At 37.3% G+C, this 19187-nt stretch overlaps 1 protein-coding gene across 2 annotated transcripts; it reads left to right on the top strand.

Moving 5' to 3' along the window:
* The first annotated feature begins 582 nt into the window (after positions 1-582).
* Positions 583-17013, top strand: LOC120775112. 2 transcript variants are annotated; one of them, XM_040105128.1, is made up of 11 exons: positions 583-692; positions 10495-10738; positions 10862-11027; positions 11090-11409; positions 11472-11622; positions 11691-11896; positions 11969-13609; positions 13699-13854; positions 14316-14471; positions 15815-16234; positions 16298-17013. In XM_040105128.1, exons 1-11 carry the CDS (start codon positions 666-668, stop codon positions 16681-16683), a joined length of 3873 nt encoding a protein of 1290 aa, XP_039961062.1. In that variant the 5' UTR covers positions 583-665; the 3' UTR covers positions 16684-17013. The 2 variants fall into 2 exon arrangements, with proteins under 2 accessions (XP_039961062.1, XP_039961063.1); XM_040105129.1 differs by lacking the exon at positions 583-692 and adding an exon at positions 8247-8369.
* The last annotated feature ends 2174 nt before the right edge of the window (positions 17014-19187 follow it).

Genomic DNA, 19187 nt, shown 5'->3' with positions numbered 1-19187 from the left:
TTATAGCTGTCATACGAACTGTCCGATCGAAGTCATGTCAAGTATGTACAGAGATCTGACTGGCAAAATCTTCAGTTTAACCGTCAAAAAGGCAGTATAAGCTTTAAGATGGTTTTAGCGTGCCCGGAGAGTGAACGCTTAAAGCCGAGCCGAGCGATATTCTCATTTACGAAATTTTTGAAAAGCGAAAAACACTGAAAAAAATTAAAGTGAAATCCTTGTTTTTGATTTCTTTACTTGAATTTAATATTTATACAGAACTATTATAAGACTTCTATTTCTCTTTATAACATATACCATATATTAAAAATCAAAATATACTCTGCTAAAGAATTAAACTACAATAACTAGTTAAAATTTTTGCAGTGTATTAATTAATAACAACGCAACCGCCTTTCCTCAAACAGGAAATTTGCAGAGCAAATGAGGCTGTTAAGACTTTAACATCTCTGTTAGATAGAATCTTCACTCACATATGTAAATACATTCCCCGCCAATAGCTGTAATTTACTGGTTTTTGCACTTCATCTCAGTATTCGTTGTTGTTTGCCTTTCAGTTTGCTTTTGTCGTGTTGTATTGAATGTTCGTTTGTACGAGTTGTTGCAGGGTTCTATGCTTTATTTACATTAAAAGAGTGTAGTGTGACGTGAATGCATGGCACAAAATGTCAGATAAAATTAATACAAAAATGGTAAGTTGAAGAATTAACTCAAAGTGTGAGAAATATTTAATTTTCTGGGCGCCGTAAACGAAAAATTCCGCAAGCAAGTGACCTCATAGACTTTTTCGTTTTTGTTTTAGTTGCTTGTGCACGTGCGAGTGTGTATGTGTGCAGGGGTGTTTGGTGTGTGCTTGCTTGTGATAAAGGAGAGCAAACGTAGGACAGAAAATCGGTAATCGAAAGAGACCATTCCATACTGAGACAGCGAGAGAAAGATATACATATGTATATGTGAGAGAAAAACGATGCTTCGTTTTGCTGGATGACATGATAAATTCCATGTTCGGCAATTTTTCAAAATGATTTTGTATGTAATAGAAAGAGATGCGAGTAGCGAACGCCATTTTGTGTCGGTTGTTGAAAACCGACTGCGAAATGATTTCGCGCACTCTTCGTGACTTCATAATAATGAGTCCATATCAGTGGTCGGCATGAGAGGAACTGTCACTGTGTTGGTGAGCACGAAAAAAAGTAGCGCAGTGGGAAATTGGAATTAAAATTAAGCATCTAATCTAAATAATTAATAGTATAATGAAAATTAACAAAATGTCTTTTAAAGATATATTCCCTATTATCTTTAAAATACTTGGGACATAAAAGGCATTGCATGGCACCAAAGGCATTTAAAATCATAAAATATTTCTCGCAGGGCATATTTGGTTTTGTGCTATAGTCTCGCGTGATGTCAATTCGTTGCTGGCTCGAAAACGACTGAACGATAGAGCGTAAGCGTACGTGTGAAGTTAGTTTGCAAAATTTTGCTATAAAATGCCGACCACTGGTTCATATGTACATTTTTGTACTGTTTATTCAAATTTTTTGAGAGAGTTTTATGGTAATGCTTGTGATGGTTTGTGAAGGGTACAAGAGAGAACTACTTTCGAACTCTTCTAAAGGTTGAATGAGTTAGGTGAGTATTTTTATGATTTTCATATATGTATGTGGATGACCGCTCAGAGAGAAAGAGATGGAGCCAATGTTACTTAGGTCATACGACAGGTCCAGAAGGACCCTCATCCATATATAGAAAACAAAGGACCCTTTTTAAGCATAAACTATTTTACGATATGACAAAAGATCTTACTTATGCATAAAGTATGGATGTTTTATAAAAATAGAGTGCTAAAATTATGTTTTTCCCCTTTATTATTGCGGTAATATTATATAGAAAAAAGTAAAACGGACAAATAGTATTCAACTTCACATAATGATCAGATGATCACACAGTACCATATAAAACATGTTTGCTAGCTGGCAACTCATAATTTATGCTGATCAGTAGGGTTACCTTCTTATATGAGCTGCCTTTGAAAGATCGGGCTTAAAACTCCCCTCGGATGTAAAAATAAGCAGATTGGGCCTATACAATTAGTATCCAACTACAGAAGTCTTTGTGTGGACTGTATACAACTGTCTAAGAGTGATCCCTCCCGCCTTCTTGGCGAATGAGCCATCTAACTTAACCTATAGTTACCCATTGCAGTGATTACACGCTTAACCAAATTTAGAAATTCGAACCTGAAAAGTACTCATTGTTCTTCTTCTTTATTCGCGTTAACATCGCTTTACTGTTTGCCGCCAACTGGAATTCCAAGTGTAGCCAGTTCTCCACCTGATCTTTCCAACGAAGTGGAGGTCATTCTCTGCTTACCCGGGTACTGCGTCGAATACTCTCAGAGCTGGAATGTCTTCATCCATTCGGACGACATTACCTAGCCAGCTGCCACTTATTTCGCTGAACTATGTCAATGTCGTCGTATATCTCGTAGAACTCATCTTTGCACCGACTGCGAAATTCGCCGTTGCCAATGCGCAAAGAACCATGCATCTTCCTCAGAGCCTTTCTCTCGAAAACTCGTATTGCCGACTCATCAGATCTTATCATCGTTCATGCCTCTGCACCCTACACCATAAAGTACTCACTACTTCTACTACTAATCTCAGTACTAGATTTTTCATGAATTCGAGTACCGTTAATTCATTTGTGGCTATGTGGCTATTAAAGTCAGCAACTTAATATCAAGTTTTTGAGAAATTTCGGTTTCAGCGCTTATTCAGCTTGAAGAAAACATTTATCGAATTATGATCCTTGTTCACTTTTTTCTTAAATATTCTTTTGTGGGAACTTCGTCTTTCCTCGTCGTCTCCTCGCCAAGTAAAAAACCGGTTAGCCGACAAAAGAGTCCGCGTGTAAGCCAACACTGTGTGGACGCTCTCTGGTAAATTTTATGAAACATTTCGCTTGCTATAGGATTACAGCTAATGTTACGAAATATTAACAAGGTAGACTCTGTAATACACTTCCGATCGAATTTATCTATTGTTGGCATTTGTCTTACTTTCATTAGGACATACAAATAATGAACTGTTCTTGCCTGACATCACAGAAAAATTAAAATGTTAACTTCTTACATTTGCACAAATTTAACTAACAGTACTATGTATACATCATTCTTGTTTGGTCTCTTGCTGTTGGTGGCGTTCAAAGTGTGTACACAAAAAATTTCGAGCATATTAACAAAGTATGTACATACAAAGAGGCCGCGCTCGTGTTTATTTTTTCAATACGTATGTGGCAAGTGCATGTACATACATATGTGTGTAGGCATGTATATACCTGACTAAAGATTTGAAGAGTAACATAACATTGCATAATTCATTATAGCTGATGGAGGCACTTTCCCGATCTCTTGCTGTTCTTCTTAATCAGTGTTGCCACTTCATATTTTTTTAAGTTTTTGTGCGTTTTACATTTTTAAGGTTATTAAACTTGCTGTTGAATTAACTGAATTTGTATTATACGGTCTGGTAAAAAGAAATCCATTATTCTGCTAATAGATGGTTTATGTAATCTGTACCTCGCATTGTATAGGTTAGGTTCGGATATCGATACTAACATGGATCTCACTTGGACAGCTTGGAATACCGATCCATTTTAGTTTCTAAAAAACTCATATATTGGATCTTAAGACCATTACAAATCGAGGAAGCTTTTTGAGCTTCCCACAAATTTTTTGAAATGCCATGTAAGTTTCGGAAATGTCTTCTGGTTTGTAGTAGTAGTTGTGCAAAGACTGAACAATGGAGAAGAACGTGCTTATGGTATCCAACTCATTTTCCTCCATACAACTTGGACAACTAACATCCGACAAGATTTTAAGCCGTACCACATAAGTGCCTATTGGACAGAGTCAGAACTCCTACAATAGCGACAAGATGAACTTTTCACAGATTGTGATTGTTTGACTCAGTAGCGATTCTTCTTCTTTATTGGCGTAGACACCGCTTACGCGGTTATAGCCGAGAGGTATCGATTGAGCAAGCGTATAAAATAAACTTCAGCAATGAGAAAGTACGCCATATCTTATAGTTGTTTTCTACAAAGGCAAAACGCGAGCCAGGCAGCTGAAAATGTGTTTAGTTTTTATGATCATGTAAGTGATACGCTGGTAGTCCAATTGTCGAGTTCGATCATAATAGACGCATGCATTCGACTGCCAAGGCGCTCAACATTGCATGAAAGAGAAGTTCCATGTATGGAGAGTTAAGGCAAAACAAAGCTTAAAACCGAGCCGAGCGTTAATGGGTAAATGGCTCTGATCGGCTTTGAGCATCCATTTGGTCCCTTATTGACCAAATTTCAATCTGCAATCGCAACAAAATCGTTCCATTTCTAAAGCGGAAACTTACTAGGAATGGAAAATTGGTACCCCATGGCACGTCAAGTGAAAACTGAATGGGTCGGAAATTTGCCGGAATCACCTACTGTAAGTTGCTTCCTTACGGTCAAACTCGTATGGTAATTCGGAAATCCGCCAGAAGCGGACAGCTGTGACAGAACGAGCGGAATCATCCTCAATCAATACTGTCACGCCAGAAACTTCGAAAGCTTGGTTGGGAGGTTCTAATGTATTCACATTATAGTCCGAATCTGTCACCAAGTCTTTACTACCTATTAAATTATGTTGAATAATTTTGCTGGTAAAAAATTCTTCTCGCGGGGAAAACAATAATCGACGTGTGAAAATCGACCTCCTTTTTTTTGCCAATTGGGACGAAGGTTTCAATGATTTTTTGTTTTGGCAATAGGGACGAGGGTTTCAACGGTGATCTGTTCTCATGACAGTCGGACTTACGTATCCAGAACGGACACGGATTTTTTTTATCCGGTCAAGGCTTGTCAAATTGGAAGAATTCTGCCGCTGCAACTGACTAACTAGGGTTTCGATGATAGTGGCATTATGAAATTACCTTCAAATTACCTTCAAGTTATCGAACAAAACAACACATATTTATCCTTAATCGGAACACAAAGATTTTTAACTTAATATAAAAATATATTTACCAAAATAATTTATATAATGCGTTTTAAAATATAATATTTAAAAATTAGGCAACCCTATCTGACTATGCTATGGCAACGCCTGAAGAGAAGAAACGCAAGGTTACCAACACTTATGTTACTACTCTTGCAGTGTGTATACAAAATGTTAAATGTAGAGAGAAGATGAGATTCTGTAAACTGTTACAATAATCGGGTTCTGCACGTTGCATATCACTTGGTGGTTGATTCAATCATTTTCATATGTATTCAAGTGTGTATGTATATTGCTATATTTATATTTAATAGGTATGTATTGTTCGGTAGAATGTTTTTGCCGATACGCAGTAGAAATGAAATTAGGCCATTTTTTGCGATCGGAGAATATCGCAAAGGAAATTAAGAATTAGATTTTTTAAGATGTAAAAAAATATGTACATATGTATGTATGTATTTTTTAATGCGGAGATATGTACATACATACATATGTATGTATATGTACATTTTTTTTACTATTGGGGGTACTCACAACGTGTCATAAAGCATCGTAAAATCACAAAATCATAAATTTTTATACCAGTTTGAAAAAATTGTTGTTGGTTTGCATACTAAAATAAGTTTACACAAATACAACTCCAAACGCTATACTTATTTTCGGATCGTTATAACTTATAACTATGTGAAACGCCAATATACATACATACATATGTACATATGTATAAGTATATTTTAAATAAAATAATGAAATTAGAAGAAATGATGAAGAAAAACAGTGAATTTTAGCTTTTTAGGTGGACGATTGCCATAGGCAACGTCATAAACGAAACGAACTCTCAATATTCATAGTAAATGTAAACAAATCCTCCTCTACCGTTCTTAATAGCGCCAAGTACTCATTAATTTTTGTTTCAAATACACTTTACAAAATAAATTGGACGAAATTATTGTAATCTTCATTTCTCAACTTTTACGAAAGGAAATCAGAAAGACTGCATTCAGACGAGGCCACTTTTGTCGCTCATTATCAGCAAATCCTCTTTTGGTTTTGCTTATTGTTATCACACAAAGCTGACAAGTTTAGTCGCACAATTTTCAGCATTTTCTTTTCCCGCTCCATATTCATCTTTTTCCATAAAACCAGTTTGGGCAACTAAAAGTGTTTTTGCGTGAACATAGTCAAACAAATGGGACGAAATTATTGTAGTCTTCATATCTATCCTTTGAGCGAAAAGGAGAAAATAAATGAGTAACAGGTAAGCGGTTTTTTTATGGTTCCGAAAAAATATTGAATGCGAAACAGAGATAGAAATAAAGGAAAATGTACCCTTCATTGGTATAGTAATTGAGTTATTAAAAAATTTAAGACTGACTGTCACTTTTTATAACTTGTATGCCCTGAAAGGGTATTCGATTTATCCTCCGGAAGCTGGTTGAGCAATCGGATTACTATAACAAAGCCTCATTAACCCAAAAGGTATAAAATACCACAACTAAGCACTAAATTAAGAACTGGAATTTAGCACAGGGAATCGTAGTGGCAAGGGACACCTGTGGGCAAAAAATTTTGAAAATGTGGGTGTGGCCCCACCCCCTAATAAGTTTAATGTACATATTTTTCAAATCAATAAAGCTATAACAACCAAATTCACACCGCACACTCCGCATACAACGGTACAGTTAAAATCGACTAAAATCGCGATAAATCAATAACTAAATACGCCAGAGATGGTATGAGAGGGCTTTAATGGAGTCTGGGTCAAAATTGATTGATGTTCGTGACACCACCTATTTTTAGGTGAAATATCATATCTCGACATTTGTATGATACAGTGTGAAATCGAGCTACAGCCACGCCTGCCCAAATAACACAATTTTAAATTGCAAAGCCCCTAGGCACTGAATGTGTGGACCCAGTGCTTACTGTTGACTTTTTACTGAAAATATCGGTCAATGCGTGAGATATTTAATTCAAATTCAGAGAGAATCCATTTTAGTTAAATCGGATCAATACTTTTCTTAGCCCCCCATGCCTAATACAAATATTTTCGAACATCCAGGTGTCTTTATACCGCATGCATCAGCCAATATGTGAGTTATCTTAATAAAATTGAGAGAGCGTGTTTTACTTATAACTTTGTATATTTCTGTTTAGAAAGAATAAAATAGGGTGAAAACTCGCCCTAGATTCCGTATAACTAACAAGTCTTATGTATCTGATGGCACTTCCCTGGCTGTAATCCTTGCGAGCTGCAATAGTATAAAATGAACCGAACTTAGTTCCTTCCGAATTTGCGAGGTATCGTTCCACGAATTCAATTTTTTATAAAAGTTTAACGTGAATACTTAAAAGTTTATAATGTTTCCTTATAAATTTGGTTATATTTATGCTGCTTTTTAATTCAATATATGTTTGCATCCTTCCTTGCTGGGTGTTCCCTTCATTAGACCAAAAAGAAGCAGTTATATCCATTATTTTCACGATCGATAATAATCGAGATAATCAAATTGAGAAAATATTAACCCAAATACGAGGCTTTATCTGTCAGATTTACAATTCTGTACCTGTGCTCTCTCCCGTTTTAGTGGCCACAGCTGTACTTATGTGTGGATACACACTTTCTGCTGTCTCTTTCCTTTACATGCAACGGTAAATGTTCGTTTTTTGTAGTTCTATTTTCTCCTACGATTTTCTTTAAAAAAATCGTTTCACTTTTTCATCCCGAAATGCTCTAAGGTCCGTATAACGCCATTTGAATGAGCACAATAATGCTTTATCACTCTCATTGGCATTTCATACCACTGCGAAAGCGTTGTGCTCAGAAATAATGAGCACCCGATAGAGTGCATACATGTACAGAAGATTCGTCATTGCTGCCGGAATGCCGTTGACTTTAACAGCAGCCTTGCGTAGGTAACAGAGTGAATAACATGAAAGCAGTTCGTTTGTTTGCTATTTTCAGCATTGCATACGCTTTTAGGCAAAACAGAGAGCATTGCTGGATATTCCACATGTGCTCGGCTCATTTGTTTGTGTGTTTGTTTGTGCACCCAAGCATACATGATTTGCCTACTCGAGTGTGCGCGTATGCATGTGTGTGTGTTTATAGTCATTCGTTCGTATGGCGGGCATTACTCAGAGGTTCGTCTCACATTTTGCACTGTGTTGTTTCTGTTTCGCTTTAGTCTGCTTTTGACGAGGCAAATCGTAAGATTACATTGTGAAGTGTGTTTGTGATTTTTGTTGATTACATTGAAAAGAAATAAATAATTATATAGTTTGGAGGAAGCTTAGGCGCATTTATCTACAAAAAATGTGCGATGGAAATGTAAGTGAAATTAAGCTTAAACTTTGGTAATTAAAATGCCTGAAAATTTTCTATTGTGACAAATGTGTGCTATGCGTACGAATGGCGGAGGAAGAAGAACACACGAAGAGAGCGCCTTTTAACAGTGTGAGGGGGGAGAAAGCGCAAAATATCAGGGGAATGCATTTGACTGCGCATCATGTGAGCGCAGCTGGCAACTCTTGTCAACCTGACTGCTGAAAATTGTTGTTGGCTGTTAGAAAGAGTCAAATGTATTTGCGGAAATAAATATTTACATAACTGGGCATGGATCTTGGGATCCGGTGCTAACTTAAATTCGTGGTTTGTCTCTCAGCTGTACGTGTAAATTCAGAGGACTTTTAAGCATATTTTCAATAGATTTTTTCAAGTGTTTGGTAAGGGTATTTAAATTAATGAGAGGACAGGGAGAGGTACTTAAGATATTGAAAAGATAGGGATAAGTTTTTGATATAATGAGAGAGAAGTATAAGGTGTGTTCCAAAGTAAACAGGACTTAAAAAAAAACAGAACAAATGTTTTTTCGGCAAAATCAATTGATTTTATTCAAAATAGTCTCCTTCTGCTTCAATACAGCTTTTTGCACGGTCCAAAAGCATGTCGAACGAGTGTTTTAGCTCGTTGGCTGGTGCAAGCCTTTTGAATGACCTCTATGTCCGCACAACGCTTTCCTTTCATGGGCAAATGCATTTTTCCGAAAAGGAAGAAGTCGCACGGTGCCATATCAGGTGAATACAGGGAGTGGTTAGTGGTTAAAATGTGATTTTTCGTCAAATTGTGCGGAACAAACCGAGCACACTCCTATCGTAAGCCCAAATTATCGGTCAAAATACGATAAATCGATGTTTTGGATCGATGTTTTTTCGGTAAATGTGTTACCAGTTTCATTTAATCATCACAGATAACACAAACATACTGACACTTAAAACACAATAACTTCACTTCCAATCGATGAAATGTCATGAAATTCATACTGGACAATCGATAAAAATAGCAGATTCTAACGTATCAGTCGCCATATAGATGGCGCTAGATTCAAAAAGTCCTGTTTACTTTGGAATGCACCTTGTATAAACAAGCTCAATCAGAGCAAATGACAATTAAAATAAAAGAGAGCTTAATTTGTTAAGAGTCAACCAGAAAATAGTCTTATTCAAATATCCAAAAAGACGCTAGAATATAAAACCATAAATACTCAGAGTTACGAATTCACCTCCCACAACTGTTTGGTCTAAGTAACTGGAACGGCTCCATTTCTCGAAATTTCTTGCAGAATGTTCTCTGACGCTACAAGAACAAGAGTTGGGAATTATTAGAAGCTTCGGAGAGGTAAATTATGATCCTAGCGCTATGAGAGAGAACTAGGGTATAGTCGGGGTATGTAACCTGATGGACCCAGCTTTTTAGATTTGATTGAAATAGCTTATTTAATCAAACCGAAATTTTTATTGTTTAAGTAGATCGGGGCTGAAGTCTTTAAAAAAGGTAAAAGGTGTAAAAATAGTAATATTACCGTGAAATCTATGGAAAAGGCGGATAATACAACAGAAGTGACAGGAAAAATATTTAACGGGCGATCTCGGATCGGAAAGTGGTACGGAGGGATAGAGTGTTCAGAACCAAAAACGGTTTAACTCGGGTTTTGGAAAAACTAAAAATCGTGAAATTGTGAAAATTGTAGACAATAAAAACACTTACAACTTCTGGGTTATCACTTTTTCAAATAACCTCAAAATTCTTGTAAAAAAAATTCAAGTAATCGAGTTTCTGATTTTCGTTATTTGGTACCTGAGCAAGGTACCTGTGTTCAAAATTCCATTCCGAAAAATTTATCACCAAGAATTGTCATTTATGTTTCAAGTTTGAATAGTTTCAATTTTCGTCTCAACCAACCATGTAAAATATTCCTGCTGGGTATTGCAAGAAAAGTGTTAACAGAGCACGTAGAAATGTTAAAAGTGTTGCCATTTAACAATAAAAGCTTAAATAAATCATGAAAAATATAATTTGGTGGATAAGTACAATGTATTTTAAAGACAGATTTATCAAAAAAATATTTTAATCAACCATTCTAATAAAATCTGTTTCTTTTCCCTTCCAATCACAGACCACGAAGCTTAATCCTTGCGATACCGAAGCCATAACCGATCCCATAGAAGTGTATAACATGTTCATAGTGGAAGATGAGGAGTCAAAAGACTCTGTTAAGCAAAACGCGCGGTTCCATAAGCGTCTCATACGACACGTACGACGGCACCGCGTACTTTACGATCCAAAACATAAACAATTTTCATGCATCGAAGCGAAAAACGAAGTTTGGGAGAAAATTGCAAAGCGAATGTGTTGCGATGGTAAGTACATACAAACATACACATATGTACATATGTATATAAGAAGAGATCTTGCTAAAGTTCGCTGTTGAAGTCAATTCACTGCAAATAATCTCATTTATTGTTTGTTTATTTGTATGCCAGCCGATCTATGCAAGAATACTTGGGTGAACTTGCGTTATTCTTATCAAAAATATGCGCGCCGATTGCGTAAATTCTTTGCCAACAAAGCGTGTAAGAAGCGAAGCCGCCGTCCTGTAATGGCATTTGAAACGGAATTAGTTTTCCTCTGGCGTTTCATAGCTGACAAGTACGTTGAAGAGTTTTGCAAATAGGAAAAAACAATTTTCAAACCGATTTTTTCTCTTTTAGAATACGCTGTCCCCTGCCCTACAGCGATGAGATGGAGGCGAAGGCCGCTACGCACACACAACCAGCTGCCGTCGACGATGACATAGTTTTGCTGGAGGATGACGTCGAAGTGATCGACTTGGACGATGAAACGCCGGCCATAACTAAAGCCCTCTCCAAGCTATCGAAGTTGCACTTCCAAGTCACACCGGAAATACGTCGCTTGATATACAATTTGCAATGCTATCAGGAGATATACGACGGTGGCCATCGATATTATGAGGATTACCGGCGCAAAGGCATCATTTGGAATGCCGTCGCAAACGAAGTGGGCGATAAGGGTATGGCTTCGTGTTGTATGGAGTTGGAAATCTTATTTAAACTCTATTTTCCATTATTTTAGCTACGAAATTAATGAAATGTTGGTTGCAAATACAAACGCGCTACGAATGGGAGCTAATGCAACGCCGCTTAGAAAAGGAGCTGACAGCTACAAAGCCGCAGACCGAGCTGGAGAGTCTGTTGTACTTCACCAAGGCACACATACTTAAACTGTAGGCTTTACTTTGCATATATATTATGTTTAAATTTCACAACTAAATTGTTTTGCAACACTTTTCAGGCCGAGAACGGTTTACAAGAGCTCCTACTTCCTCAAAAAGGATTGGCATGAGCCCATTGACCACTTTAAGAACATCTTCAGCTTGCTGGTGGCAATGAAGAAATATCCAATCGTGATCACACTCACCGAAATGATGGTGAACAAAACCGAAGATGTCGATACCGTTAAATATATGAAACTTTGGAGCGATGTGGCAAATACTAAAGGTTAGTCTTCATTAATTTTCAGTTGTCAAGTCAAATCTACAATATTTTTTTACTTTCCTTAACCATCTTCAGGTGGCGGTGTAACGCCTGGTCAGTGCGAAGCCACTTGGCTGATTCTGCGTTTGTTCTACTGGGAGCTAATGGGTATGCGCAAACACAGTTATCAACTGCAAGACAAATGGTATTTCGAAACCATTATAACGGAGCTGTATGCCTTGTCTAGAACGTACAAGTTACCACGCGCCAAAAAGTCTACACTCGGTACGCTCATGTTATCGTCCATATGCGCCGATGAGGTTGTCCAACCTGCCCCCACAACCACTGGCAATGCAAGCAAGGTGCTGCAAACCGAAGTTGTACCAGTTTTAAACGATTCATCACCGCCGAATGACACGCTAATGGGCAACCCCATCGTACCGATATCCGTCAGTCTGGATGAAGACAAAATCAGTTCGTCAATAATCGAAAACAAGCGTCAAGCGTCAGCTAAAAATATCGTAATACACAATAAACCGCAAAATAATGTCATACCCACTCCCGCAGCCAGCACTTGCACCACAGTCTCAAATAACGGCTTGGTGGTGACGGTCACCAAAGTGCCGGCGAAGACGCACACCACCGCCGTCATACAACAGGATGCGCCGCCGGCTTATCCACAAGCGCACTCGCCACAAATACGCGTCAAATCGCAGGCGCAACTGCAAGCCGCCGAACCCATTAAAATGTTTGTGCAAGCGCGCCCACAAATACAAATACACGCGCAACCCACACCAGCGCCGAAGCCAAATCCACAAATACAAGTACAAGCCATAACGCTGCCGTGCATGCCACAAGCGCAACAAGCTCAGCAATATCAAATGCTACCGCTCACACCGATACAAGCGCAAACCAAGTTGGCAGTGAAGCAACAAGCCAGCGTGCAGACGCCGGCACAATTCATACCCACCAATATGGGTCAGTTGTTGCCGCCAACAACAATAGAGCCGACACAACACGAAGCCAACACAATCACTTTGGATACGATAAAGACGCCGAAAATTGTGTCGGCAGTCAGTTTGGCACCGCGCGCCAACTTCCCCGTGCCCTTCATCAATAAGGGTTTGCAAATCACCGCAGTCGCTGGTTCCGTAACCAGCGCATCACCGCCTGCGCCGCACACTAGCACCGCGCCACTGCGCGCAGTAGCACCCACCTTAAACGCGCTTGCTCCGCCGCCAACGGTTGTTATGGCGCCCACGTCGAACGCCTTAAATTTACCCTTTACACTGCCGGATAAAACAAATATTACCAAGTGTCCGCCGTTGACTTGTGTCAACACCGACCCAGTCCTCAAGACGGGTACGATAATAACGTTGCCGAATGCTGTGGTGCCTGCGTCCACGCGGACGCAAACGACTATGCCGCTGCCCATAAAGGAGCCTGCATCGCTCGAGACGAAAATACCCGCCACGGTGTTGGCGCGGCCATATTTGACACCGACCTCACAGCTGAACTCCAACGAAATTATGATCGAATTGATTAGTTCGGTGAATGGCAATCAGTTGGTGGTGCACGGGCCGCCGCTGGAGCAAAAGTACTCGCTGCCAATGAGCACGACGGCGCTGCTGATTCGTGAGGTGCTCTCCATACCGTATTTGCATAAGAAGGACTACAATAAACCGCAACAGGTCAATATGTGTTGGCAGTACTTGGCCAAACGCTTCAATTTACCGGGTAAGTCATGACGGAGTTCGTTAAAAATACTCGTTATATATTCTAAGAAATCCTCAAAATATTCAAAATTGTCCTTTTCTGCCTTACAGTGCATATCTGCAAGGCTTGTTGGAACTTTTTGTCGGAAAACTTTGCGCATTTCCCGCAAATTGCGCCCATGGAAGAGCTGACGAAGCCGCTGAAGATTGGCATTAGGGTGTGGCGCGAAAATTACACTTTCTTTCAAACATTCAACGAAAAAGCAGGTAATACTATATTTAGATTTTAAGCAGAAAATAATTTAAATAAATTAAATTTCTATCCTCAAAAAAGTAAAATAATTTTCGAAAAATAATAATTTTCTCAGCAAAAAAATTATTTTCTAACCTTAAACAAAAAAATTAATTATTTATCGTTAAAAAAGTTAATTAATTAATTTTCTAACCTAAAAAAAAATTTGTTCACCTAAAAGAAGCTTATAACCTCAAAAAAAAAAATAATTTTTCAACGAAAAAATAGTTTTGTAACCTAAAAAAAATTCTATTTAAAGAAAAGTAAAATAATTTTCTTACCAAAAAAAAATACAATTTTCTCACCTAAAAAAAATTATTTTCCCACTCTAAAAAAAAAAAAAATTAATTTTCCAACCTAAAAAAAAAATTAATTTTCAAACCTCAAAAAATTATTTTCTAACCTTGAAAAACATTTTTTCTCTTACTCCCCAAAGCCCAAATGCGTTTGCCGTTCGCAAAGGATGCTGTGGAGAAGTTCTTCGATAATATTAGAGATCAAACAAAGCACATACCACGTGTAGGTGGCAAGAAATTGACTTTCGTCGCAGATTGGCAAGCCGCCATAAATAGCAATCCATATGTACCGAACAGTAAGTACTAAAAGTTTTAATAAAATAAATAGCTAATAATTTAAATAAAAAACTGCTGTCATTAAAATTTAAAAATATGTGGCAACACTGCTAAAAATCTATCAAGCAATTTTTTTCGCACTGTTTTGGTTTGTTACCTTGTAATATTTAATTTATTATAAAAATTTAACTAATTCAAAAAAAATGGAAAAGGGTGGCAACACTGGTGAAAAATGTGATTAGCTAAAATTTCTTATAAGTCACTTAAATTTAATATAAATTACAATAAAAAATATATTGATCAAAAATCTTTATCATTAATCACTTAATACCATTTAAAACTAAAAAAGGTGGCAACTCTTCACAGAAATATGTACATATGTATATCAGCCTCAAATCTTTCTGAGCAGAGTTAGTTTTTGGCACTTATTGAAATATTCAATTTATTATAATAATTTTCTAAATTTAGGTGGCAACACTTCTTAGAAATATGCTTTGCTGAGATTTTTTATAAATTTTTTATAACTTGAATACCAATTGTGCAATAATTTGCTAATTTTTGAATTTAATTGAATTAAATTTTTTAAACATACGGCAGCGCTTTTTGAAAAATATTTTCTATTGAAAGTTTTCTTAATAGACATTATTAAAAAAACTTATTTTCTCGTTTCCTCCGCGTTACCATTTCGAATAATCAATAGTAGTAGTAGTAGTTAAATTTGGCAAAATCTGGCAACCATTCTCAAACAAAATTTTGCCAGAACATTAAATTGTTAAAAATAAAATAATTTTTTTTTTCAACTATAACAGTGCTTAAGCCGCATTAGTTGAATACCCATTACCCAAAATTCTCTTTATTTACGAAAGCTTCTAATTAGAAATTTCATACAGTTGGCAACTCTTATCAAATAGATTAAACTGCAATATTTCTTAAATCTCTGCAGTTTCACATTCATATTTGTTTTTTGATATATTTTTTTTACTTAAAATTTTTGAACAGGTGGCAACCTTCCACATTTTTTTTATTAAACATATTTTAACACTGTACCGTTTCAAACTCATATTTGTTTTTCTTATACATACATACATATGTATGTATATGTATGTACATACTACATATGTACTATATATTTTTTTTTTCAAATTTTCGAACAGGTGGCAACCTTCTAAGAATTTTTTTTTTTTTTTTAATTAAAATGTTTTCAAATTCGTGCACCACACTACGCTATTGAAGTTACACTGTCGTGACGACATTTTGTTACGCTACATAATTTCGTCGCAGTCGTTTTATATTACCATCACATTAAAACGAGAACTATATAAAATAAATAATAACATATTTCTAATTATGATTTACTTTGTAGAAGTCTGGTTCGGCACATGGACCCTCTTTAAAGGCGCCTTTTTGAAGTACATGCGCGATTTGGAGCTCGGCATCGACAACAAATGGTCACTGGAATGGTGGCGCGTCTTGGCCAAAATGGATTTCCTAATCGAAGAACAATATCATAATATGGAACCGTTCTACTACATAGTGCGCAACAAAATGATCGACGAATGCGAACGTTGCATCAGGGAAGAACAAAAATACACTATCGATCCGAAGTCGAAGAGATTCGTACTGAAATCAGACATGCATCATCCAATGTTGCAGAAAATACCCGACATCGATGCCTACCGCGTCGTAATGACCGTGCGTCGCTATCCGCAAATTTACCAAAAGGCAACCGACGACGAGAAGACCAAAGCGTGGCAAAAAGTCGCACTCGAAATGCGCTCAACCGGTAAGCAGGCATTGAAAAGCATAACTAACGGTATAATGAAATATACATTTTGCTTCATTTCAGTGACGGTATGCCGCTTTGCCTTCCAATGCGCCTTGAAGAACTACCGGCTGTATGCGGCGCGTGACCCGGCGAATCGTTGTCGCCTAAATCATCGCTATTACAAACATTTGGCGGAAATTTATCGTGCCATCAAGCCGACGCGCAAGCTCAATATTAAAACACCATCCGAACTGAATCAGTCGGTTAGCGATAATCCCGACGCGAATGAGCCAGTATTTCCCGAACGTTTCATAATGGACGTCAACATGAGCAATAGTCACTCGAATGTGGTTATGAAGAATTGGGCTTATGGCGTGGGCATATCCGTGCGCAAGGAGAAGTTGGAAGCGCTCTTCCAAAAATATCGTCCAACTTCGGTGCTAGGCGAAACCGCAACACCAAAATAGGTTTAGAGTGGGTGGACAGCACTGATTTTGAACGCACTACAATTGGAGGGATATCTATCCATAGATATACATACATACATATATGTATGTAGATTAGCACTAATTATAAAACAAGAAAACACTTCTGCGACTTTATTTAATTTTAGAACTTTTTTTACTGTTATGTAGTTGTATAATATTTCTAAGCATGGCCCTTATGTACTCCATATATATATAAATATACATACAGTTAAATATATGAGTATGTATGCGACTGTATATAATGTAAAGTAAACTTAAATACGCGTAGATTTCATAAAGTTCATATTTTCCATGAAGAGATAACCTTAAAATTATGTTTAAAATTGTAAAATAATTTCAAGAAATTAAAAACAAATACCTTTAGCGCAAAATTCACTTTTAATATTGCCGTAGTATTGAAAACATTCCTCAAATTGTTTTGGGAAGCGCTGCCGAGTTTACAGCCTTTCACTGGTTCGTTGCGGTTAGAGGGATCCAATTATTTTAAGTGCGCGCCTTAAAAAAAATTTCAGAAGAGCTCTTAGTAAGTTTGAATTCACGGTACTTTTCAGTTTGGTACTTGAATTCAAGCGATTTAATAAAACCTCAGAACAGAATTTGCTCTAATAGCATTTGCATTCCAAGGAGTCCCTCTGGATTCACAGCGGTTTCTACAGTGCTCTTCGTGAGTCAAGGCACAGTTGCTACTAATCACATAGACATTGTGTAACCATAGACACATTTTATAGCGCCATTGACTACTCGGTAGCTTTAATATAACCAGCAAGCGAAAGCCTTTGAAGAGTTTAGAAAGTATTTAAGAATTATTTCACTTTGAGATTTTAAGCCAGTCTGATAGAGGCGCTGAGGCCTGAACTATGCCGCGGATAGCTCTTTAAGCCAATCTGATGGACAAATTATAATTTTTTTTGACCGAAAAGGCCAGCGCACTGATGAAGTTTACTAATTCTGAAGTTGCCAAAGACCTTGACTCTTATATTCATATTAATTACATATATACATGTACTATATATTTAAAAATTACAAAATATCGGTCCACTGGTGGCCTGGCTGATTTTCATAGTTTATGCCAGCAACTACTCCCGATTTTACACTTATATGCACTGTTGCTTCATGCTTTCAAAACACTCAAACATTTTCTTGTAAAAACGGATGAATTATCTGTAATATAACACGCAGTATCTTTAGCTTCCTTTCAAAGCGCCACAATAAAATTTTTCAGCTTCCGATATTCATAAACTCTGCTTCTTACTTGCGCTTGTCCTACACTGTCTTGGGCGCCATCTATCAGTTAAAACTTATATTCTGCCAGCGACATCTTTTTGTGATTAAAATATTTGAAAACTACAAACTGAGAATGTTAATAAACGGAAAGGTTACAATGTTATGTTAGGAATGTTAATAAATAGAGAAATGTTAAGTTAGAGAATGTTAATAAATAGAAAAGGTTCAAATGTTGGCTGTACTAAAATACCAATTATTATGAGGAAACATCGAAAAATTGCTAGTTCAAAAACGACATTACACCATGCCGTCAAAGAGCACCACTACACCATAAGGGACCCAAAACGCACGTATTATTATAAATAATAATGAAAATTTAATTAAAAGAAATTATTAAAAAATTAAAAAAAAAATATTGACAATCTCTGCTTGCGCCTGCTCTATTCAATAAAATTCTCTGCTCATAGCAACTTTAACAGAAATGTCTGGTCGCGTTATTGGGTAACTAACCAGTTATTTAACCGATAGTTGGCTCGGAGGGGTGTTTATGATCGGCTAATAATTATTTTTTATGCAACTTGGTAACATATGCAGGTATATATGTATTTGTGAAATGGTGGAGGCGAGTTACATCCTTCAAATCAAGTCCTAAAGTGGATATAAAACCTACGCACCTCTACTGGTACTGCGTCGAATACTCTCAGAGCTGGAGTATTTTCATCTATTCGAACAACATGACCTAGACAGCCCATCCGCAGTCTCTTAATTCGCTGAACTATGTCAATGTCGTCGTATATCTCATGCGGGGATGATGAGTGACTTGTAGAGTTTGGTCTCTGTTCGTCGAGAGCGGGCTTTACTGCTCAATTGACAACTCAGTCCGAAGTAGCACCTGTTGGAAAGAGTTATTCTGCGTTGGACTTCGAGGCGGACATTGTGTTGGAGTTGATGCTAGTGCCTACGACTTCCAAGTTATGGCTGTCACTAGTGTCGTGGGAGCTAAGTCGACTGTTTTTTGATGACAGGAGATATTTCGACTTGCCCTCCTTCACTATCAGACCCATTTTTTTCGCTTTCTTATCCAGTCTGGAGAAGGCAGACGGCACGTTTGTTGAGATCCTTTACGATCCTGACGGAGCTTTTGGCTTTGCTCAACGTCAGCTTACATAACCGTATTAGCTTTGTGGGGATACCAAATTCAGACATTTTCAATGTTCCAATTCCAATGTTGTTGTTGTTGTAGCCGGAGAAATCTGTCA

This window comes from Bactrocera tryoni, chromosome 4 (assembly GCF_016617805.1).
Source record: "Bactrocera tryoni isolate S06 chromosome 4, CSIRO_BtryS06_freeze2, whole genome shotgun sequence".
In the NCBI taxonomy this organism is placed as follows: domain Eukaryota; kingdom Metazoa; phylum Arthropoda; class Insecta; order Diptera; family Tephritidae; genus Bactrocera; species Bactrocera tryoni.
This window is presented reverse-complemented; position numbering and strand designations above follow the sequence as displayed.

What these genes read in the sequence shown, in the direction of transcription:
- LOC120775112 (XM_040105128.1), top strand. Translation starts at nt 666, where the DNA reads ATGTCAGATAAAATTAATACAAAAATG. An exon ending in TGGCGTTTCATAGCTGACAA is followed by an intron (nt 11,028 to 11,089) that starts GTACGTTGAAGA and finishes TTTCTCTTTTAG; the next exon opens with AATACGCTGTCCCCTGCCCT. An exon ending in AAACGAAGTGGGCGATAAGG is followed by an intron (nt 11,410 to 11,471) that starts GTATGGCTTCGT and finishes CCATTATTTTAG; the next exon opens with CTACGAAATTAATGAAATGT.